Genomic DNA, 24,555 nt, shown 5'->3' with positions numbered 1-24,555 from the left:
AGGAAGCCCATAGAACACCAAATAAATGGGACCAGAAAAGAAAATCGTCTCGTCACATAATAATCAAAACACTAAATGCACAGAACAAAGAAAGAATATTAAAAGCTTCAAGGGAAAAGGGCCAAGTAACATACAGAGTTAGACCTATTAGAATTACACCAGACTTCTCAACAGAGACTCTGAAAGCCAGAAGAGCATGCTCAGATGTCATGCAGAGTCCAAGAGAACACAAATGCCAGCCCAGGCTACTATACCCAGCAAAATTCTCAATCAATATAAATGAAGAAACCAAAATATCCTAGGACAAGACCAAATTCAAACAGTATCTATATCAAGCCCTACAGGAGATACTATAAGGAAAACTCCAACATAAGGAAGGTACCTGCACCAAAGGAAGGACAAGATATTAAGCATCTCACAACAAAGCCAAAAGGAGAGGAACACAAGTACATAAAGCTGCCCACAATAACAAACATATCAGGAACCAACATTCATCTCTCTTTAACATCTCTTAATATTAATGGACTCAACTCACTTATAAAAAGACATAAGCTAACAGACTGGATACGAAAACAAGATCCAGCATTTTGCTGCATAAAAGAAACATACCTCAATAACAGAGACAGGCCCTATCTCAGAGTAAAAGGATGGAAAAAAGGTCTTCCAAGCAAATGATCCCAGGAAACAAGCAGGAGTTGCCATCCTAATATCCAATAAAATAGAATTTCAACCAAAAGTTATCAAGTGTGATAAAGAAGGACACTCCATGTTCATCAAGAGGAAAATCCACCAAGAGAAAGTCTCAATTCTGAACATCTATGCCTCAAATACAAGAGCACCCACATTCATAAAAAGACACCTTATTAAAGCTCAAAACACACATTGAGCCCCACACAATAATAGTTAGGACTTCAACACTCCACTCTCACCAAAGGACAGGTCATTGAAATAGAAATGAAATAGAGACAAGTGAAACTAGAGAGGTTATGAATCAAATGGATTTAACAGATATCTTCAGAACATTTCACCCTAAAACAGAAGAATACACCTTCTTCCCAGCACCTCATGGTATCTGCTCCAAAATTGACCATAGAATTCATCACAAAACCACCCTCAACCTATCAAAAAATTGAAATAATACCATGCATTCTATCAGATCTCCATGGCCTATGGCTGATCTTTAAGAACAGCAAAAACTACAGAAAACCCACATACACATGGAAACTGAACAACTCTTTACTCAATGATAACTTGGTCAGGGAAGAAATAAAGAAGAAAATTAAAGACTTCCTGGAATTTAATGAAAACGTTGACACATCATACCCAAACTTATGGGACACAATGAAAGCAGTGCTAAGAGGAAAGTTCATAGCACATACTAACAACTTAACAGCACACCTGAGAGCTCTAGAACAAAACAAAACAAACAAACAAACAAAAAAAGCAAACTCACACAAGAGGAGTAGAAGGCAGGAAATAGTCAAACTCAGGGCCAAAATCAACCCAATAGAAACAAAGAAAACAATACAAAGACTCAACAAAACCAGAAGCTGGTTCTTTGAGAGAATCAACAAGATAGATAAACCCCTAACCAAACTAACTAAAGGGCTGAGAGGCAGTATCCAAATTAACAAAATCATAAATGAAAAGGGAAACGTAACAACAGAAACGGAGGAAATTCAAAACATCATCAGATTCTACTATAAAAGCCTATACTCAACAAAATTGGAAAATCTAAATGAAATGGATGGTTTTCTAGAGAGATATCATATACCAATATTAAGTCAAGAGCAGATAAACTATCTAAGAAGGCCCATATCACACACAGAAATAGAAGAAGTCATTAAAACCTCCCCCCAAAAAACAAAAACAAAAACAAAAACAAAAACCCGGGGCCGGATGGATTTAGTGCAGAATTCTACAGACCTTCAAAGAAGATCTGATTCCAATTTTCTTCAAACTATTCCATAAAATAGAAACAGAAGGAACACTACCTAACTCACTCTATGAAGTCACAATTACTCTGATACATAAACCACACTAGGACCCAAACAAAAAAGAGAACTTCAGACCGATCTTGCTTAAAAATATCAATGCAAAAATATTAAAAATTTTATTTGTAATTTATTTTTGACACTCCATATTCTATTCCCTGCCCCTCCCCATCTACCCTCAGACTGCTCCACATTCCAAACTGAATCCAAGAACACATAAAGATTATCATTCACCACTATCAAGTAGGCTTCATCCCAGGGAAGCAAGATTGGTTTAATATATGAAAATCCATTAACTTAATTCACTATATAAACAAACTTTTAAAAAAAATCACATGATCATCTCCTTAGATGCAGAAAAAGCATTTGACAAAATACAACACCCCTTCATGTTAAAAGTATTGGAGAGATCAAGAATTCAAGGCCCATACCTGAACATAATAAAAGCTATTTACTGCAAACCAACAGACAATATCAAATTAAATGGAGACATGCTTGAAGCAATTCCACTGAAACTGGGGACAAATAAGGATACCCACTCTCCCCAAATGTATTCAATATAGTACTCAAAGTGCTAGTTAGAACAATAAGACAACAAAAAGAGATCAAAGGGATACAAATTGGCAAAGAAGAAATAAAAGCATCACTATTTGCAGATGATATGATAGTATATATAAGTGACCCCAAAAATTCTACCAGAGAACATCTCTAGCTGATAAAAAAAACTTTGGAAAGTGGCCAAATATAAAATTAACTCAAATAAATCAGTAGTATAAAATCCTTTATATAAATGAAATTAGGGAAACAACTCCCTTCACAATAGCCACAAATAATATAAAATATCTTGGGGTAACTTTAACCAAACATGTGAAAGACCTGTACACCAATAACTTAAAGTCTCTCAAGAAAGAAATCGAAGGTCTCCCATGCTCATGGATTGGCAGAATTAACATAGTAAAAATGGTCCTCCTACCAAAGTCAATCTATAGATTCAATGCAGTCTCCATCAAAATCCCATGGAACAAGCAATTCTCAAATTCATCTGGAAAGGCAAAAAACCCAGAATAGCAAAAACAATTCTTAACAATAAAAGAACAGCTGGCAAAATCACCATCCATGGCCTCAAGCTTTACTACAGAGCAATAGTGATTAAAACTGCATGGTATTGGTACAGAGACAGACAAATTGAGCAATGGAATATAATTAAAGACCCAGAAATAAAACCACACACTTACAGACACTTGATCTTTGACAAAGAAGCCAATAAAATACAATAGAAAAATGAAAGCATATTCAATAAATGGTATTGGTCTAACTGGCTGTCTGTATGTAGGAAAATGAAAATATACCCATATTTGTCACCTTGTGCAAAGTTCAAGTCCAATTGGATCAAGGACCTCAACATAAAACCAGATACACTGAACCTAATAGAAGAGAAAGTGGGAAAGAGCCTTGACCTCATTGGCACAGGGGAAATTTTCCTAAATAGAACTCCAATGGTCCATGCTCTAAGATCAAGAATTGGTAAATGGGACCTCATAAAACTGGAAAGCTTCTGTAAGGCAAAGGACATAGTTAATAAGACAAATTCGCAACCTACAGATTGGGAAAAAAATCTTCACTAACCCCACATGTGATAGAGGGCTAATATCCAAAATATATAAAGAACTCAAGAAGCTAATCACCAAAACACCAAACAGCCCAATTCAAAAAACGGGGTATAGAACTAAACCGAGATTTCACAACTGAGGAATCTCAAATGGCTCAGAAGCACCTAAAGAAATGTTCAAAGTCCTTAGTGATCAGAGAAATGCAAATCAAAACTACCCTGAGACTCCACCTTACATCAGTCAGAATGGCTAAGATCAGAACTACAGGTGACAACACATGTTGGGGAGGATGTGGAAAAAGAGGTACAGTCTTCCATTGCTGGTGGGAATGCAAACTGGTACAACCACTCTGGAATCCAGTCTGGCGGTTCCTCAGAAAATTAGAAATAGATCTACCTGAAGACCCAGCTGTACCACTCTTGGGAATATACCCAAAAGATGCCCCACTATGCCACAAGGGCACAAGTTCCACTATGTTCATAGTGGCCTTATTTGTGACAGCCAAAATCTGGAAATAACCCAGATGTCCCACAACAAAAGAGTGGATACAGAAAACGTGGTTCATTTACACAGTGGAATACTACTCAGCTCTTAAGAATGAGGACATCCTGAGTTTTGCAGGCAAATGGATGGAATTAGAAAATATCATCCTGAGTGATGTAACTCAGACCCAAAAGGACATGCATGGTATGTACTCACTAATAAGTGGATATTAGCAACAAAAAGTACAGTATACCCAAGATACAGTCCACAGAATTCAAAAAAGTCAACAAGCTGAAGTGCCCAAGTGAGGACGCCTCAATCCCACTTGGGAGGGAGAAGAAAGCAATAACAAGAGGGGAGGGAGGGATTGACCTGGGAGGGAATGTGGATGGGGAATGGATGGGGGGGGGCAGAGGGGAACCTGATCTGGCATTGGGTGAGGGAAAAGGACTGAAGCCCTGAGGGCCAGCAGAAAGTATGGAAACAGGTAACCTCAGCAGACAGGAGGTTGGGGGGACCCTCCAGAATGTGCCAGAGACCTGGAAAGTGAGAGATGCTCAGGACTCAAAGGGAGGGACCTTAGATGAAATTCCTGACAGTAGGGAGAGGGAACTTATAGAGCCCACCTCCAGCAGGAAGATGGGGCATCAAATGAGGGAGAGGGAGGCCATCCTACAGTCACAACTCTGACTCATAATTGTTCCTGACCAAAAGAATTACAGGGATGGAAATGGAGAGGAGTTTGAGGAGAAGGACCAGTGACAGGCCCAAAGTGGGATCCAGCTCAAGGGGAGGTCCCAGGCCTGACACTAAGGGACCTAGCATGACTGCCCTCCGGAAGACCCAACAAGTAGCTGAAAGAGTCAGATGCAGTTATTTGCACCCAACCAATGAATAGAAGTAGCTGATCCCTGTTGTTGAATTAGAGAAGGCTGAAAGAAGCACAATTTGCTAGGATTCTGGGCCGCACAAGAACTGTGTGGGCATTTATATTTTTGACGAGTATATTTGCTTAGTCCTATGTTTGATAGATGCTGGCTTCTCACCTTTAATTTACATAGTTATGAAAGAAGGATACTCTAATACCTGTAATATTCTATAGAATTGCTAAAACAATTTAATACTGAATAAGGGCCTTGGGAAGCAAAATTGCATACGTACAAATGATGGATGTTTGAAATATAGATCACTATATTTGTGTGTAAATAGCTCCCCAAAGAAGAATGGATAACATGAGCCTTGTGTGGGCCTGCACAGTGTCATGTCTGTGGTAATCCTCACAACTTCAGCAGGCACTAATTTGAAGATTCTCTTGAATTTTGTAAGTATGAAAACCAGAGATAAACCACATATGTGATAATCTATATAAAACCATCCATGTTGGTAATCTTTGTAACCCAATTACCCAAAAGATTCCACTATTAAAAAAATCATTTATTTTAATGCTTTAGTTAAACTTTATCAATGACACCAGTTGTACAAGAAACATTGGAATGGAGCTAAGGCCAAAGTGGTGTAGAGCCTACATTTGAGCTAAATTTCAGCACGTTTAAAATCTACCCTGATGTTTTTGTTTTTGTTTTTCTCTTTTAGAATAGGTTCATTGATCATATTGGGAGCCATTGATCCATTTTAAAGTTGTGGTTTTTAAACAATAAAATATATGGCACCCCATGTACACATCACTTTTCATGTTTATATGTTGCATTACATCTGAGACGCAGACGTGCTGGAAAGGCAAGATGAAAACTACAGTCAGAGATCCTTTCTGTATGGATGAAGGTGGCTATTTGGTCTCACCTGGAACCACCAGTGTTATTGGGAATGAAACTGTAAGGCCAGAGAGCAATGTTTCAAGGAAGTGAAAGCAAATCACTAAAAAGCTAAACACTGAAACAAATAAATAAACAAAACCACATAGTTTGGCAAATTAACTTTCTCTCAGTGTGAAGTGCCCAGTTCACCAAACTGGAGATAAAACTCTATTCTACTTACTGTTCTGGGGTCTGTGAGGGGCGACCAGACATGAAGCTTCGACATTCCTCAGGTGCTGACGATACCTGGCCTTTATCTGCAATGCTTCCTGCTTCTGACCTATACAAATGGCACATTACACCAGTCACAACAGAACACACCGCTGTTTGATCTTTCATATGCTTCTTTTTTTGGGGGGTGGGGGTTCGAGACAGGGTTTCTCTGTATAGCCCTGGCTGTGCTGGAACTCACTCTGTAGACCAGGCTGGCCTCGAACTCAGAAATCTGCCTGCCTTTGCCTCCGGAGTGCTGGGGTTATACGTTTCACAAAGCAAAAATCACCTGCTACAGATAACCTTTCTCACCATGAGTCCAAGTCGTATAGAATTTATAGCTTGCTATGGGACTTACGACTTCATATTTTATCAATACTTTGCTATTGCAAATAGAGGAACTAGAATTAAGCAAGCCTTCTAGTTTAGTTTTCAAATTCTTTTAATCCTTGTCTGTAAAAACACTAATCTATCCATGTTGCTAACCTTTGTAACCCAACTGCCCCAAAGAGTCCACCTATAAAAATCATTTGTTTTAAAGCTTTGGTAGAACTACATTGGTGATGCCAGGTGTACAAGACAGCTTTACTGCCCCTTCTCTGACTCTATAGTATATCTGGTAACACACAGCATGATAAAGAGTAACATTCTTCTGACAGTTAGCAAAGACAAATATTCAGAGAAGTCGAGCTTCCAACCTTTTACCACCCACAGGCTTAGACTCCTGTCCATTCTCCTCCACCTTTTTCCCTGGTGCTAACTTTTCAGCACTATCAAGCAGGGCGCTAAGAGCCACTCTCCTGAAGACATTCCCATGAGCTTCTTTGATAAACTGAACCAGCTGGCGGATGTCACAGTACAGTCCCTGTTTGAAGACAAGAAGAGGTTTGGGGTCAGGAAATGGTAGCTGCCTGATTAGCTTTCCTAAGGAGAGAAGTTAATTGCTTGGGTTTTGGTGAACATTGAAGTCATGAAATGATGGTGTTTGATCTTCTCATTGCTCCTATGGGAGAATGAATGTCACCTTTCGTATTCAGTACAGGGGAGAATGATTAGTTCAGTTTCAAATTCAGAGAGTCTGCTACACCATCAGTAAGACATCAGTCTACACTCTTCAGCAGTTGATTTTCACACTTTTTCTTTTAATTGTGACTTCTGAAGAGAACTTTTTTTGGGGGTGGGGAGGTGGCGGGAAAATAATGGTAGCCAGAATTTTGTTTACAATGGAGATTTCATCCTCTGATGGGCTTCTCTAAAAGGTCTGGATTATTATGGTAAAATGTTAAGTAACTCATTTAGATGCTTCTATCAAAGCCTGATTGTTCAAGGGATGATAGATTTTCCTGGGCATATTTAGTAAAAACGATATGTATGCTGAGGTCATGTTGAGTGTGACTGTGCAGAGGAGCTGTAATGTTAGTATATTTGTGACATTTAAAAATGTATGCATACTTTTATTGAGATACCAAGATTTGCTCTCAGCTCTTATATACCTGCCTCTCTTCTTTAAAAGGGTAGTTACTGTTTTCAAACATCCAGTACCATGGGACAATCATGCCCATGGAAGGCAGAGGACAGTCCTTAAGGACAACAGAGAGAGAACATCCATTTCAGCCTGTGGGGAGCAGAGCTCTGAACCTTCTCTACTCTCTACTCTTCATGTGTTCGTCCACCGAAGAGAAAACTAACTAAACGCAAAGTTTCTGTTCTCACCAGGGCATGCACAGGCCTATATCTCAGCAGAAGAACACTATGGGAAATAACAGCTACCAATGGATGGCTAGGACCATCCTTTAATTTGACCTCTAGTTATTCTGATGAGTTAGAAGTTCAAAAGTAAGCGTATGGATAAAGAATTTAATATTTCCTCTATGTATGAAGTTGTTCATGAAGGCTTGTAAATAGTCACATGCATTATAGTCAACTTTAAAATCACTTCTAGTCAGGACCAAAATTAATGCATGCATAGTGTCTGTGTTATACTCAAGGTCCAAGAACATTGCTCAATTGTCTTTGACCATTAGTAGAAGTAAATTCTGTTTGATTTATGAAAATTATGTTATCTGAAATGAACCACTTCACAGTTTGGAATAATATAAAATAATGTCCTCCATTTAGTAAAACAGCAGATAGTTAGATATGTGTAAATGGGCTCCTTTCTGCATAGAAATCACAGTAACTAACAGACATAGGAGGAATGATTTTTGGTTACCAAAGACACCTGAATTCACCTATCTGTATCAAATTTGTCATCTACAGCCTAAACTGCATATTTCAAGATATCCTCTTCTCCTTGGTAGTACTTGAGCATTTTATAACTTAGTTTTCTCCACACACAACTTGCAACTTTAATTGATTAATTAGTACATGCCATTATGAAAGACAGATGAAGATTATAATGTTCAATAAAAGAAAGTTCAATAGCATATTTGCATGAATTCTTAGAAGCAAATAAAGTTTCAAATAATGTTAGAGTACCATCCTTTTATATTTCATGAACCAATCAGCTGTGTTTTAGCATCTTCTTTCTGAAAGGCTCAAAATACCTTGTAACCTTTCACCAGTCTCTACACAGCCTGTGAGGAGGAGGTGGATGAGGATGGGGAGGAGGAGGAGGAGGAGGCTAAGTTAATCTGTAGGGTGGTGGATTATGGCTCCATGGTGAGTTAGGGGTGAAACTGGGGGGAGGGGAGGATATTGTAAGTTTAAGACTTCAGCTTCTCTTCTTCCAGGTCTCAGTCTGAGAGCTCCTGTAAGGAAGGGAAATGTTCTCACCAGATTCTCAGGGCTGTGGAGTTCATGTGTGGTTGAGGCACAGCGTGTGATGAGAGACTTGAACATGGCACCGACAATAATGCCTTCCACATTTTGAGCTGTGGACTTGTTGTCCACTGTGGTGAAGTTATTTCCAAACCCAGCTTTGTCTGGAATACAAAGACATGCATTAGAGGCCGTAAGCTACACAGCTGAAAGATGTAAGGAAGCAAGTGTCTGGCGGCTAGGATATTGTGAAGGTCTGCTCAAAAGTACAGACACTGGTGATTAAAGAAAGATAGTTGCAGTGTAGAAATTCCTGTGCGGACTATAAAAGCAAACCATCTACTTCAGTTTTAGTTCTGACATGGCCTTTGCAAAGGAACATTTAAGTTAATTAATCTTAGAAAAGAAAGGGGGTCTATTAAATAAGGAAGGGAGGAAGGAAGGGAGGAAGGGAGAGAGGGAGAAATGGAGGGGGCAGAAAGAGGAAGAGAAAGAGAAAGAGAGAGAGAAGGTGGGAGGGTGAGAGAGAGAGAGAGAGAGAGAGAGAGAGAGAGAGAGAGAGAGAGAGAGAGAGAGAGAGAGAGAGAGAAACTCATTGGTTTCTCCATTGATGAAAAATAATGTGGCTTGATCCTCCTTTGGTGAGGAACTCTGGCTTTGTAGCAGAAACTATCCAGTGTGTTAGAAGGGGCATGCGACTGGCCAACCACATGAGATGCACAGTAAGGGAATAGTGGTGGGGGCCTTCCAGAAAGACTCCAGTAGGCCTGTCCCAATAACATTTGTTCTCAAAAGCTCTGGGCACATATAAAGAGGAAGAAACACTGCCAGTCTCCTTCAGACTGGCAATTCCCTTAACACAGAGAATGGAAAATGCTGGAGACCAAAGACTGTGACCCGCGTTGATATTTTATAGCTTTTTTTTTTTTAAAAACATATCCACAGATCTTCAGTGGACACATACACATCCTATGGCTTTGCAAGAGGAATCCTTATGACCTGTAAGCCAACTGTGGACTGTGGGAAGCACACGTACAGCTCCCAGATTTATGGGTAAGTGTTTTCTGTCTGATTCACTGACTCATGTTACATGTCAAATTCTAGGAGGATCGTATCATGCTCGATTACCAACCTTTCACTATCTGTGCCAACTGATAAGGATTTATCTCCAGCTTTGCAATATGGGAAGCAATATTGCAGTCTATGCTTTGAACTCTTATCCAAAATAGATTTAAGAGAAAGGGACAGAGGGTGGGGAAGGGAGGTAGGGAGGGGGAGGGAGAGCAAGAGGGGAAGAGTATGAGAGGAGAGACATATTAATTTTTTTAATCTGTATTTTCTTTAACAGATCTCAACTACAGTGTGCAAGTCATTGTTTTCAATTTTACCAAGTGGTTAGTGTAAACTAGTTCTGATAGGATATGTTATTCCGAAGGCTCTCCAAGGAAGCAATGTTTTCTCCTACTGTGATAACCAGATAATAAAGAATTTGAAGCAATCAAGAAAAAACTGCTTCTAAACACATAGACTTTTTAAAAAATATACATTAGTCAACTTCATTCATGTGTCTTATGAGCCTTAAATCTATAGTAAGAAGTCATCTTCAAAGCTCGATTCAAAGTACACATTTAAAACAATGTGGCTTCCAGTTTCTTACTGCATCGGCATTTAGAAGGTCCCAAAGGTGTTCATTTTATACAAATGTGACTGGCACTTTCTAGCTTCATCCTGTAGCTTAGGCCTGCATACTATTTTAAAGCAATGGAACTATAAACAAGTTACTGGTCTCTTTGTTTGCCTAATTTAAATAAACTAAATCTCTAGGTATGTGTGTCAATTATGTCACTACAATGTTTGTGCTAATGACATTTTTCTTTCCTAGTTTATTATGTAAAAAATGCCAAGCGCTACAAGTGCCTTATTGCAGGGACTCATTTCATACTTATTGAACTAGTAAACTAGTCTTTTGATTTCCATCTCCATTGTCATCTACAGAAGGTCAGGGGAGAGACAGAACCACCAAAGTCCTATTCAGTGAGGTCCATTACCTTTTGAGGACATCATGTGTCATAAGGCAATCTGAAAACATCTCTTGGTTTTATTCCTCATTATATATAGCCTCACATACATACATACATGCACACATGTGTACAGGCACACAAAAGTCTCTTTCTTCTCGAAGTTCTAGCCCCAGATGTCGAAACACTACCTGCTTCACCGCACAGTGGCTGCTCCTTCATCTCAGGGGTGGCTTTACTTACTGTCAGTGACCGGCTCCATACAAAATCCTAGCAAAGCATGCAAGAAGTCCACTACATTATTGAGAGAGTCCTTGTTCACATAGTCCCTCATGGTCTGTCGGAACTGTATCTTATCTAGCTTGTACAGCTTAGTAAGGCAGTTCTGGGCCTGCAATGAAGGGAAAGGAGTGAAAAAGTCACAAGCACCAGCTTAAGCTCCAGACACCATTAATCTGAGACAAAAGACCCAGGAAGCAGACTCCCCACCCCCACTCCCTCTCACTGCTGCTTGATCCTCCCCATGCTAGACCCGGTTGTTTGAATAAGAAGTGGGCAGGAAGGGACTGGGCCATCTGAAGGTGTTTGTATTCAGAAAGACCACTCTTGGGGGCACAGGGCTGGGGGCACAAGGTTGGGGGTGGGGGACTCAAAGCTAATGTTCAGTGCTGATCCCAGAAAACTCAGTCTTTTCACCAAGGTCAAGATTTTATGATATGATGAAAATAACTCAAGATGTTGAAGTAGGTCAAAGAATCCATGGGTCACTGTTAGGAAAACTCAAAGGCTCTGTGCAACTGGAAGAAGCATGTCTCTCCCATGTCTAATTTGAAGTTAGATAGGTTTAATGGAGAAAGTGCAGGCAAGAGAGTTATATTGTTTTTGATTAATTAATTATTAGTTACTTTTTTGAGGTAGAATCTCAAGTAATGTAATCTGGCCTTGGACTGTTTATATAGCTGAGGATGACCTTGAACTTCTAATCCTCCTGCCTCTGTCTCCTTGATGCTAGGATTACAGATGTGCACATCTGTAATCACACCTTGCTAATGTGCTACTGTGTATTATTCTCTGGGCTTTCTGGATGCTAGGCAAGCACTCTACCAACTGAGTTATAGCCTCAGCGGTACGATGACCTCTTATATGGCCAAGAAGGAAAATCTTCTTAGAACATATAAGAGGCATAAAATATGATATTATCTGTCTCCATTTGAATATGAAAGAAAGTATGGTATTTAAATAAAATTTGGTCTCATGACACAATTCTTCTGCTCAAAATAACAATACATTTTCTGTGGTATAGTAAATAGTTTTATCATCTTGCAAAATAAGAGGGAGTAATTCCCAGCATCAGAAGCAAGAAAGTTTCAATCACTGGCAAAAGTTTTAGACAGAATAGTTTTGTGGGAACATGAGGAGGCTTCTAGCCTTCTCCTACTATTAAAGCATAAACCTCATTTGAACGATGCTTTGCTGTGAAAAGCCACACTTCTGATTATTATTTGCTGATTGCCCTTTCCTTACACCTGAAAAAACTGAGGCAGAAGGAAGTCAAGGGTTTTGCCAAGGTGATACTGCAAGTTCTGTGGTAGAATGAATACCAGAAGCCAGGTTCTTGCCTACTAAGGTGTAGTTAGTTCTCCTGTGAAACAGTCTCATTAGCACTTTAGACACTGGTGATCCTGAGAAACTATACTTAGATACCATCTACTCCTTGATAGGAGTTGAGATGCCCAATACTAGAGATCAACTGGTATCTTGAAGACGGCTGTATGAATAAAAGAGACAGGTGAAAGGTCCTAAGGATGGGATGGAATGGGGTAATGGCAGAGGTGTCTGGGCTGAGGGAAAGGGCTAAAGGACCAAAGGAGGGGATAAAAAGGAGGGGGAGACCACTGTGAGGATGGAAAACTTTGCAATCTGGCATAGGCATTGAAGCTACAGCTGGGAGACTTCCCTGAGAATTGGAATCTACTGAGGAGTTTTAAGTGGTAATCCAGAAAAAAAAAAAAAACCCACCTTAAGTTGTGTTACTGTTTGATGTGGTCATGGCTCAGGAAGGGTACTTGGATATTTAAAAGGAAGAAACAAATAACAAATACTATAAAAGGACGAAACTTGGAATTCACCATGTAAGCTTTTTAGTATGACCTTGCTGTAATCTCTCCATCTGTGTTATGGGGAGGTGGGTTTTCATTCTGCCTTTACTCAGGTCTTAGAAAACTTGACATCAGGAATCTGTATTTCAGAGAACTTTTTAGTGACTCTATTCCCCCCTTTATAAAATAAATGTTGCTTTCTGATAAGATGACGGTCACAAAGAACTTACTTACAATGTGATCTGCACTGACTTAACTATCATTCCATATGTGATTTGTAAAGATCTTCATTGTAATATTTATAAAGAGAATAAACCTAAATTTCTGAAGTACAAATTACTTCAAGCTCCCTATAAATCATACTATAAAGGTATAGTTTCATATTTCTGCTTTGGAGGCTGCTAGACTATCTACAATTCTGATAAGAGTTCAATGGGAAGTTTAATCAAGTTTAAGATTTTTTTAAGCCTTTGAAATTCTTATTCTGAGTAAATATCCTATTTTTTCAAAAAATATAAAACATTAATTATTTTTTCAATAATTTGGGATTATTAGTAAATTTCTAGATTAATAACCCAAGAAGTGTTAAGGGGTTACAACACTTAGACTTTTGTTATATTTATAAGAAATATAAAAGTATTAATTAACTAATTTCTTTTCAATAATTTGGGAGTATTAAAAATATTAGAACTAAGAATTATGGGATTTTGTGTTAGAACTATTAGGCACTTATAAATATAACTTCAATAATATCCTTTTTCTAACACACACACACACACACACACACACACACAACCTGATAGTTTGGTCTAAAAATAAGACATATCCTTAACTTTTCAAGTAAGACTGCACAGGAAAAATTCCATGATGCAGAAACCCAGAAACATGTTGTTCTCAATCTAGACATTTCTCTGGGGGAGCCTCTCAATCGTGTGCACAGTCTGTACAGTGAGTACAGAAGCATTCTAGATGACTGGAAAGCAATGGGCAAAGGTATCAGATTGAAAATGTAAGCAAACACCTGAGTGACCAGTCTCACAGAAACATAAAGTATTCTTGTCCATTCACTCACAGCAACTTCCCTTCTGACTCAACAGGGCCTGCTTTCTGTATATCCAGAAAAACAGAATACCGTTCTCAAAGCCAATTCACACCTCCAGAAAGATGCTTCTTCTCATATCCTAATCAGAAGGCCATGAAATTAGTCTTCTGTATGAGGAGTAAGGTGTTTTTGTTAGCCTTGGCAGTTTTTATTTATGGTGTAACAAAATAAAAAATATTTATGTATAAGGATTGATACGATGGAAGATTTTATTGACTCATGGTACTTTATTAATTTTTTAAAAAAATTTAGTCTCAAAAATCTAGATCTTGGTCAAAATATCTGAGTTGGGAAATTTAAACATTATCTATTGTGAATATACCTCCCATATCCATACAACAAACCAAAATACTATAACAAAATTGAATATAAAAGAAAGATAAACGGATAAATCGATGGATGATAGATGATACATTATGCAAGAAGTCTAGCATGCTAGTACTGTATGAACATTTCATGACAAAACCTGCACCAGACAAAATAGGCTGGCATCTGATTTTGACATGATCCTCAAACTCTGCCAAGGTGTGCCAAGGAAATTTGAGCTCAAATTTGCGTTAAATTTTAAAAGACTATTTTCTTATCATTTCAATTCCAATTTAGAATTGAGATACGTATCCCAGACCTGGGTTGTTAGAGGTGGGTTGTTGCACTTTCTGTTACTCAATACAGTGGCAAGCCCATGTGCAGAGTTTCAAGTTTCATACAGCGCAAAGGAACATGATCTCAAACACACAGAAGTTGAGGGTCATTCTCAAGCAAGGCAGCCAGATGCCTGGCTACTTTTACAGTCCTGTTTTGTCCCAATAAGGGCCACTTTCCATTTCTAAGTAAGAAGAGCAATGGCTTTGACCTGCTCCTCTAATATAAAATTCTGTTACCCAGCCGATCAAAGGAGCATCAGTACAGGTCGTCAGATGCTTACTAAATGTATTCATCTGTGAAAAGTTCTTTCAGACTTATATCTAGATGTTCTGACTCTGCACCCCTCTCCCAAATGGTCTGCAAGAGGCAGGAGGCAGAGCATTTCCTAAGCTTCAGTTTTAGATGTCTTGAGGGAATTCTATTGCCCCAAGACAGTATTGATCACCTACTAAATACACTATTTTCAGGGAACATTGACCCTCATTGTCAAAGGACTTGTTCCTCATTTAGAAAGAGGAACAAGAGAAGGAGAGAGAGAGAGAGAGAGAAAGAGGAAATGGAATCTACTTTAATTCTCTTACATTCTCTCGGAATACCTGGTGTCTCAGGCGATCTCCAGAGAGCCCCCGATGTCCTTCTCCGCAACCATAGGCACATCCCAGTGACTTGACTATTTTGATGAGCATAGTAAGAGCAAGCCTATGGTTGCTTACAGGGATGTTGTCATCCTAGTAACCAAGATGGAGAAAGAAAGACAAGCCTGTTAACCTTGCCACCTAGCTCGTTTTGATATTCTATTTTATGTTATAGCAATTAAGAAAATAAAATTGTGAAGAGCTCAACAAACTCACTTTTCTAAAACTTACAAAGAAACTGCGTTCTGATTGTCTTCTGATGATACAGGATTTGAATGGGTTTACTAAAAGACACACTTTCATATCCTTGGTGGACTATCAGAAGAACAACCTAGAGAGGGCCAGTGGGATGACCAAGAGTAAACAAGAATAGATTTTTCCTGGAATCTACCTTTATCAGGCATCAGGTATCAGGGGTTTCTGATAACACCCCCCCAGGCAAGAAAATTACTAGCTCTCTGGAGCTGGGAAATTTTTAAAAGATTTATTTATTTATTTTATGTATAGGAGTACACTGGAGCTGTCTTCAGATACACCAGAAGAGGGCAGGCATCAGATTTCATTACAGATGGTTGTTAGCCACCATGTAGATGCTGGGAGTTGAACTCAGGACCTCTTGGAAGAGCAGTCAGTGCTCTTAACCTCGGAGCCATTTCTCCAGCCCCATGGAACTTGGGAATCTTATGGTAATAAGATTGAAATTTTTGAGAAAAATCTCCTGATTATACTTCCATCATATCATAGTATATGTAATAAGCATAAGCAAAGTAGAATGTATAGAACTTCACATTCAGCTTGACTCTCCTCTTGAGGTTCACTAGGAAGCCTTCCTGAGGTGAATTATGAACTTGGTTTTCTTTTGTTCCTTTTGTGTTTTGTGAGTGGAAAACAGGGATCCCCAAAAGGAACTTATATTCTTTCCATAGATGAACAAGCATTACTGAGGAATGATGCTGAGCCCACAGTGGGAGGGCTGTTGTCTTTGCATAGCTGAAGTTTCCATGCTCCTTCTGGCTGCATTCAGCCAGCATGTGCATCACAGAGCCAGAATTCTAGCTCATGGCCCCTAGTTGCTTTGGGTGATACAAGACAGTTGCACAAATTAGTCTCTTTGTGGTTGTCTTTTTTTGCCTGTAAAGTGAGGGTACTAATAACTCCCCTCCCTTTCACATACGTTTTGCATACAGACTACATGAAATAGTGGAAGGAAATCACTCTGCAATAATGAGGGATGATTTCTCACTAGTCTCACTGTCAGGTTGACAAATGTAGAAAGAGTACTGTAATGCCGGTAAGGTATGAGAAGGCTAGTGGCTTCTAAGGACATTACCATGCACCTTAACATGGTATGCTGGGGTTTCTCCTTCTTTCCATTGTCCAACTGGTCAAGCTTTTCTCATCTGTAAGTTCTGGTAGCAGATGCACTTGGGCCTCAGAGAGCCACATTTCAGGAGTGAAACATTTCTTCGATGAGCTGATAGCAATGGTGGTTGCTAACCTGCCTCAAGGGAATGCCACTCCTGGGGGTAAAGCTGTCTCTATTAACCATCCAACTCCATATTGTTTGCCTGAAGGCATTCTTTCTCCAGTGGCTAGTCAGAGCCCAAAGAAGTAAGGGGATTGAAAATCACTTTCCATCCCCTGGTGACATCTTTGAAGAATCATCCTGAATTCAAAGAACATTCTGTAATTATGTATTTGCTAAGGGAAAAAATGATTTTTAGTTTGGATCCAAATTGCAGCCTCAATAATTAATAGCTATGTAATCTTGGGGAAACTGTTAATATTTAAAACTCTCTCCTCTTTAGAAACAGAATCATAACAATGCTTTTCTAATAGAGATATTGTGTGAGGTAGTTCACAACATATCATGTCCACTGTAAGAGAAAACCAAAGTATAATCTTTATGCAGATGTCACTGCTGTCCCTCAGAGCCACTTTTTGCCGATTAGGATCTTGAGTGGTGACTTAGTTAGACAGGTTAGATTCTGTCCTCACCAGTCTCCTTTGTTGACTGCCTTTGGGTAACTCAGGAGTACTGCAGCTTTATGCAGTAGCACCTTGGGAAAGGTCACTCTGGCGAGGGTTCTTTGGAAGGCTGATTTATACATGTTATTTATACAATTAATATAGTTAAGATAGTATTTAAGATAATATCTAGACATGATATAAGATTAAGACAGTTCTAAATAGAAGAGCAAGAATTCAAGAATATTGTAACAGATTTGTGGATCAGAGTTCACAGATATTGGAAAGATCTAAGCAAATTGTGAGTTGAAGAATTGGGAGATTAATAGAGTCAATATGCACCTGTGTGCTAGAGGTAGGAGAGAAAGTATAAGCAAGTACAGTACCATACATTTATATATTAAAAAATAGTATCTTATGCAGAAAAGTAGATAATCCATAGTTTATGTAACAAATTATGGAACAGTTTACAGTGTGATCTTTTACTTGTAAACTCAGCAAGATATGCAGACTGTAACCTGTTAAAGACTTCTGTGGTTTATTTCAATTTATGAACTTTAATTCACAACTAAATTTGCCAATTGAAATCAGTGTAAGTTATATGAATTCAAACTGCGATAATTTGTTTCTAAATAAAATAGAAGAAATGCTTGATAACTTCACAGATCATAAGGCATGAAGATAAACAGCAAGAATGAAATTCAGGATCATCCAATAATAAGAAGAAAGCCTCAGGGGCATGACACATTGAGACAGGAAAGACCTGAGGCCAGATAGTTGTTTCTGTACCAAACTTATGTCAAAATAACGCTGCAAAAATTCAAGCAGCTAGCCATCCGAGTCTCTCAAAATTCAAACACCAAAGCTGTAACCCTCCATCTGTTGGTATTTGGAGCCCAGACTTGGGAGGTAATTTGAATTAAATGAGGTTAGACACTGGTGTCCAGAGCCAGTGGAACTAAGTTCACGGAGAAACTAGATCTCTTAGTATTTCTTTGCACTTGCACAGAGGTGGTCATGTGAGCTCATAGTGGTAGCAGTCACCTTCTAGACAAGAGAAGAGGCTGCATGGAACTCTTATGAGCACTGGAACTTTGGACATTTCCAATCTCTATAAATAACAGACGTGTCTGTTGATCAATCTGTATGTTTTGTAATAGAGTCTGATTACACTCTCAGTATACTATCAGACTAGCTCCACAAAGTTTGAGGTTATCCTTAGTGGCAGACTGTGAATGATAACATAGTAGTTTTGAGATGTTACAGAAATAAAATTCCCCCCCACAAACAACAACAATGACAAATCTACCAAACCAATCTACCAAAATAACCACCACAACAAAAACAACAACCCACAACAACACTAAAATAAAACAGTCCTACCATTGCATGGGTGACGACAACTTTTGGATTTAGAACCAGGCACACAATGAGAGACCCAGGAGAACACGATCATGCACATAGATCATGGACCTCCCAGCACCCAGAACTGGAAGAAGTACATGTCTACTCTTTGCATCTTGCTACATAAGAGTTATTTCCTTTCTTCCAAATATTACTATTATCTTATGGAAGGTGACAAGAATATTTTAAAATTTAAAGAATACTGTATAGCCAAATATGTATTTGGAGTCCCACAAATCTGTATAGCATGTTAGTTAGTGTTTGTCTACTCATGCCTGCTGAGCACGTCATTAAGAGATTTCTACCATCATTGCTTTCAATGATGAGTTGAAATTCTAATCAATAAATATATGGGGAAAACAAACAAACAAAATCACGCACACACACACACACACACACTCACACACAGTCACATACTCACACACATGCATGCACATTCACATGCAGATACAAATTGAAAAGAATTCTGGACAACAAATGCCTAAGGATCTAGCATGTAATTTCACCATACCTTCTCTTGGTTCTTCTCATTCTTCTCATAAGGGCCACCTCCACCTCCTCCACCTCCTCCTCCATCTCCTCCTCCACCTCCTCCTCCTCCATCTCCACCTCCTCCTTCTTCTCCTCCACCATCTCCAGTTCCACTAGCAGAAGGGGCCCCAAACCCACTGGTGGAACTTGAAGACACTCCTTTGAACTGGAAGGCTCCCTCACTTGGTCTCTTTTCCATAGACTCATTTTCCTTGTTTTCACTTTTCTTCCTGTTTTTTTCTACACAGGGAACTACCCCAAGTTGAAGCAAACATTCCACAATGTTAAGCGCCACATCACAGATTCGAGAGCTGATGTCATGGTTGAGAACGAGATAAACAGCCTTCAGAACCACCTGCAGAGCACAAAGGTAAACGTAGGACAATTCAGTACCGGAAGTCCCCTTTCCAAAAGTCTCTTATTCTGCATAATACATTTCATTGGATTAAATGATAAACTATTAGAAATGGTTGTAAATAATTCAGACAGATGAATTCAAAACATTTAGTATCTTAGTTAATCCTTCTAATCTTGCCACCAAAAAGATTGTTGATGGACGTAATGAAGCACTTGAGTTAATGAAAAAAAAAAGTCATCTGACCAAATGAACTTACTAAACTGACTTTTATATGCAAAACATTTTAATCCTCTGCTTTTCACTTCCCATAAATAATGAAGAACAACGACTTCTATGCATGTATTCCACAGGACCACTGACTCCCTCAGGATTGTATTATTATTTAACCTTCAATTTTAAATGCACAATATTTGCATGTTTAAGTTACGATCCTGTATTGATTTTAATATCTTAAATTATTTGCTGAGCCTGGTTCCATAGGGTGTAATAAAAATGTTGGTGAAATATAATTGTAAAATATACAACCCTTTCGTTGGCTAATGACTGTACTCAAAACAGGCTTTCCTGAGAATGCAAGCTTAAATCTTTCAAGGACTTCTATTCATTTTTTTTCCTGGCTTCATGGGAGGTTCATCGTCCTGGTGGTTATGTAACTAAAGAAAAATAAAAGAACTTCTCATTTTCATTGTAAGAAAAAACACAGAGGCTTAGCAGAACACACACTTAAATTTATTTATGTATGTGTACTGAAATCTGCTAAGGCTTTAGGAAGGTAAGAATATTCTGAGATAAGATCAAATTTAATGCAATATTTGGAAAAAAAACACAAAAGGTACATTTAAGAGGGTTGCTAGCCTTGTGGGATTTTTATATGGGTAGCCTCTTCATTTTAAGATTCAGTAAATAGTTCTAAGATATCCACATGCCCACATTACCCAATCTTGTAGAAATTATGCTAAAAAGTCTTTCTAGTCTTCATTAGGAAAAGGACTGCCCCTTACAGAGAGATCCAGCATGCCGTTCTTGTGGACAAAGTTGTTGGTGCCATCAATATGTTCTGTGTCCTCCAGGTAGCTGTAGTTTATGCAGGAGTCTGTGAGGCTTCGTGGCAGGTTGGCGCATGCCAGAGGTTCATGTGGCATCTCTGGGATAGGCACCTGGCTGCAGAGCTTCCTCATGTGTTCACTGAAGAAGTCCGCGTAGCCTACATTGAATGATGCCAGCGTAGTGTTGAAGGTCGCAACTGTGATGGTGGAGATCTGAGATCGCACTGGGAAGATGGAGCAAGACCTCAGTTTCCCTTGTGTGGACCCAGTACATCAGTTAGACTGACTCAGTTTCCCTTGTGTGGACCCAGTACATCAGTTAGACTGACTCAGTTTCCCTTGCGCAGACCCAGTACATCAGTTAGACTGACTCAGTTTCCCTTGTGTGGACCCAGCACATCAGTTAGACTGACATGCTATTTCTTGCATGTGACCGCAAATCACAGCTTTTAAAGATAAACTGGTTTATGGCCTCAAAGCTATTATCAAGGTGCATGAAATGCCATGGAATCAATCTTATATCTGACAGAGAGTGAAGGTTATAGGAAGCTGTGATCACATGTGTTCTCCTTGAGACTAAAGCTAGAATTTAAATTTTATAAGGATGGCTTAAGTTGATAACATTACATAGGTTTTAACGTAACAGCTCACTGTGATATAAACTGATGTATTTGAGATCATTTCCTATGATTTTATACTGTTAAATATACTTCATTTTGTTAAACCAAATGTCAATAACCTGAGAAATAAATCAGTATGAGTGGAGGTGGGGAGGATGGGCTGGGAGTGTTCATATATTCAGGAAGGAGATAAGAGAGGCCTGGGGGTGGGGAGCGTAATCAGAACACATTGTATACATACGTGAAATTATCAAATGATCAACAAAAATGCAACTCTAAAAATATCTACTTTTATCTAAAGTATTGAAAAAAAACCCAAGAGAAAAATCTTTTTGTGTCCAAGAGTAATGGGACATCAATTTGTAATGACAAATAATAGATACCATTTAATACTTACAATACAGTTTGGGGGCCAAAGGGATGAAGGGATAAAGTTTATGCTCTGATAAGAGCATAACAATAATAAAAAGAATAAAGAATTCTGTTCCAAATAGAGAGTATGAAGTTGTATGGGTTTCACTCAGAGACACATGTTTACTCCACATAAGCCACCAGGAGGAGCCAGTAACTGTCAGAAAAATGATCCAGCGGACTTAGAGAGGGTTTGACTTTATTCCCACTGACTTGTAGGCACTGCCTGCCTTGAAGGTATAGCATGGAAGTGGACAAGCAATGACTGTAGATGTTTTCCAGCCTTTGGGCTAATGATCTTTTAGAATATGTATGAGTGTTTTGTCCTTGCTCTCCCCCTGGAGGTATGGTGCTCATGTCAAACAGCTTCTGCTACTAAAGCTGTGCAAAGAATAGCTAACAAGTAGGTTTCTAAGCAATATACATAAAAGAGTACCAGGTTTTGAAGATATAATGATGCAGAGAACAATTAACATGGTATGCTGGGTGGTCGTATGTCAACTTGTCAGAAGCTAAAGTCATCTGAAAAGAGCAGACCTCAGTTAAGAAAATGCCTCCATAAGATTAGGCTGTAGGCAAGCCTGTAGGGCATTTTTCTTAATTAGTGATTGATAGGGGAGGGTCATCCCATTATGAGTAGTGCCATCCCTGGGCTAGTAGCCCAGAGTTCTATGAGTAAGCCCTGAAGAGCAAGGCAGTAAGCAGCACTTCTCCATGGCCTCTGCAGCAGCTCCTGCCTCTAGGTTCCTGCCTTCAGGTTCCTGTCCCATTCCAGGACCTGTTCTGACTTCATTTTATAATGAACAGTGATATGGAAACACAAGCCAATACAAACCCTTTCCTCCCCAAGTTGCTTTTGGTCATGGTGTTACATCATAGCAATAGAAACCCTAACTTAGACACGTGGGTAAAAAATGTTAAGAACGGGAAACCCTGAAAGGAATCTGTGCTCCTTCCCTATCCTGACTCTGGCCCACGACCCGACCTGTGCTGGACCCACCTTCCTTGACAGTGTTCTCTCCGTGGCTGTTGGAGTGGTCTGGCAGGTCGCTCACCAGGGTGTGGTGGGAGTGCGAGTGCCTGGCGCTCAGACTTTCCATCTCAGTGGCTGCATCCGAGCTACCCCGCCGGGTCAGCTTCCCTGAGTTGGGGGAGAATATCACAAGAGACTTTTAAAATCTAGAAGGGTATCTCTTGAGATTTGTTTTTTTTCTCTCTAGAGGATAGCAATAAAGTGAGAGAGCAGGAAGGAGAGCATGAAGCTCAACTGAAATAGCAAGGACTGCACTTGACTTTCGAACAGTCAAGGTCAAGATGATTGATGAAATTGCCTGTGATAGGGTCAGCCCCAATCTAAGACAAATGTCAGAGACCGTCTGTTGTGGCTCCATGGATGTCAGCTTCTGATTTTAAGCTTCCTTTCTTAAGTTAATATCCAAGGTGTATGCGTGGGGCACTGTTACTTCCTTTGCTTTCCTTATTTTATTAAATAACAGAGTTAAGTAAAAGTCTGCCTTTAGATGAGTAAAATGAAAATTAATATACAGAATCTTCTAAAGTCACAATTCTGCATCTATTATGATCTAAGTAATATAACTTTTACTGGATAATCATAGAGACTTCTTGCATAGTTAATTAAATTATCTGCATTTCTTTGGTTGTGCAAACTCTGCATTATTTCAATATTAGAGCACTCGCATTTGGGCCCAGTGTTCTTGAATGAATTAAGAAAGATCTAGACTTGGAAGGGATCCTGAGATCCAGAATTCACAAATGGTTCACTTGGGCTGTATGCTACTGGGAAGATCTTTGTAGTCACCTAAGATGGTGGTTTGCCAGCCTCCCTTTTCAATGCCTCTCCTATCTTCTCCAAGCCCAGAGAAACTGCCAAAAGAGAATGTGCTGCGGGTGGGTGAGACGTCTAGGTGGTCCTCATGCAGCAGGAACGGTACACCCATTCGTCTAGGTCTCCTCTTCCCTGTGTGGTGGAATGGAATGGAGCCCTTCCTCTCTCGGTCTTCTTTGCGACTTTTGAACTGTAATGAGGAGAGATAAAGGCAGACACAAGCCAAAGAGCTGTAAGAGTAAACCCGGAAAATGTTGAGTGCCATCCAATAGACAGGGGGGAAATGTCACAAGGGTCTTAATAGAGTGAGAGAAACAAAGTAAAATTCAATACATTCTGGAAGTCTTTCTCTTGAATGAGTTTGAGCACTGGTTCTCAAAGAGAAGACTCTGAGCCATGAGCTGTAGCGTCCTTTTGGAACTTGTTGGAAGCTCAAACTTGCAGCGTGTCCCCCTCAGCATATCTAACATTTAAAATTAAAAGGAAAATCCCAGTGATCTGTGTTTTAACAAGCCCTGAGGGTGCCTCTGATCCCTGATGCACACTGAAGGTGCAGAGCCACTGGTGCAGAGGAGCTGTGCCTTTAACTCTGCTCTACCTCTCAAGCTTGGTTCTAGTTGGTAGGTTCACCATTCACAAGGACAGTCAAAGAGGACACACAACGGACATTGGAACAAATCTATTATTCATACCAAACCAGCTCAAGATCAAGGGTAAGTCAGAATTTAGAATGCCTTTAGAAATATTTAGAATTTAGAAAGCTGTAGAAATATACCCACATCTGAATTTAGCTTTCAGTGATTTTGATTGTATTATTCTGGGCTCAGGTCTGGGCCCTTTGAATTATAAAGCTACTCGAGAAAAACTATGTGCACCTGAAATAGGAAAATCTCTCCTTTTTTTCTGTAATTGTCAATGTGGTTAGAAGAACGATAGTCAGTGCCTACTGCTGCGTTATTGATGAAGGAGACACTCACTGTTTAGTAACGAGTTGAGAT

At 39.3% G+C, this 24,555-nt stretch overlaps 1 protein-coding gene across 11 annotated transcripts in view; it reads right to left on the bottom strand.

Moving 5' to 3' along the window:
• Positions 1-24,555, bottom strand: part of Unc80 (unc-80 subunit of NALCN channel complex) — a 207,538-nt gene that overhangs the window by 145,611 nt on the left and 37,372 nt on the right. For 10 of the 11 annotated variants that reach the window (XM_029478005.2, XM_029478013.2, XM_029478006.2 and 7 more), the window contains exons 10-18: positions 23,531-23,747; positions 22,712-22,852; positions 20,636-20,904; positions 19,257-19,631; positions 15,320-15,466; positions 11,136-11,283; positions 8,890-9,038; positions 6,813-6,979; positions 6,083-6,181 (exon numbers count right to left, since the gene is read on the bottom strand). In XM_029478005.2, coding sequence (XP_029333865.1) covers positions 6,083-6,181; positions 6,813-6,979; positions 8,890-9,038; positions 11,136-11,283; positions 15,320-15,466; positions 19,257-19,631; positions 20,636-20,904; positions 22,712-22,852; positions 23,531-23,747 — 1,712 coding nt within the window. The remainder of the gene's footprint in view (positions 1-6,082; positions 6,182-6,812; positions 6,980-8,889; positions 9,039-11,135; positions 11,284-15,319; positions 15,467-19,256; positions 19,632-20,635; positions 20,905-22,711; positions 22,853-23,530; positions 23,748-24,555) is intronic. The other variant, XM_021162296.3, reaches the window with a different exon arrangement.

The sequence above is a fragment of the Mus caroli genome, unplaced genomic scaffold (assembly GCF_978045245.1).
Source record: "Mus caroli unplaced genomic scaffold, Mus_caroli_1 scaffold_1, whole genome shotgun sequence".
NCBI classification, from domain to species: Eukaryota; Metazoa; Chordata; class Mammalia; order Rodentia; family Muridae; genus Mus; species Mus caroli.
This window is presented reverse-complemented; position numbering and strand designations above follow the sequence as displayed.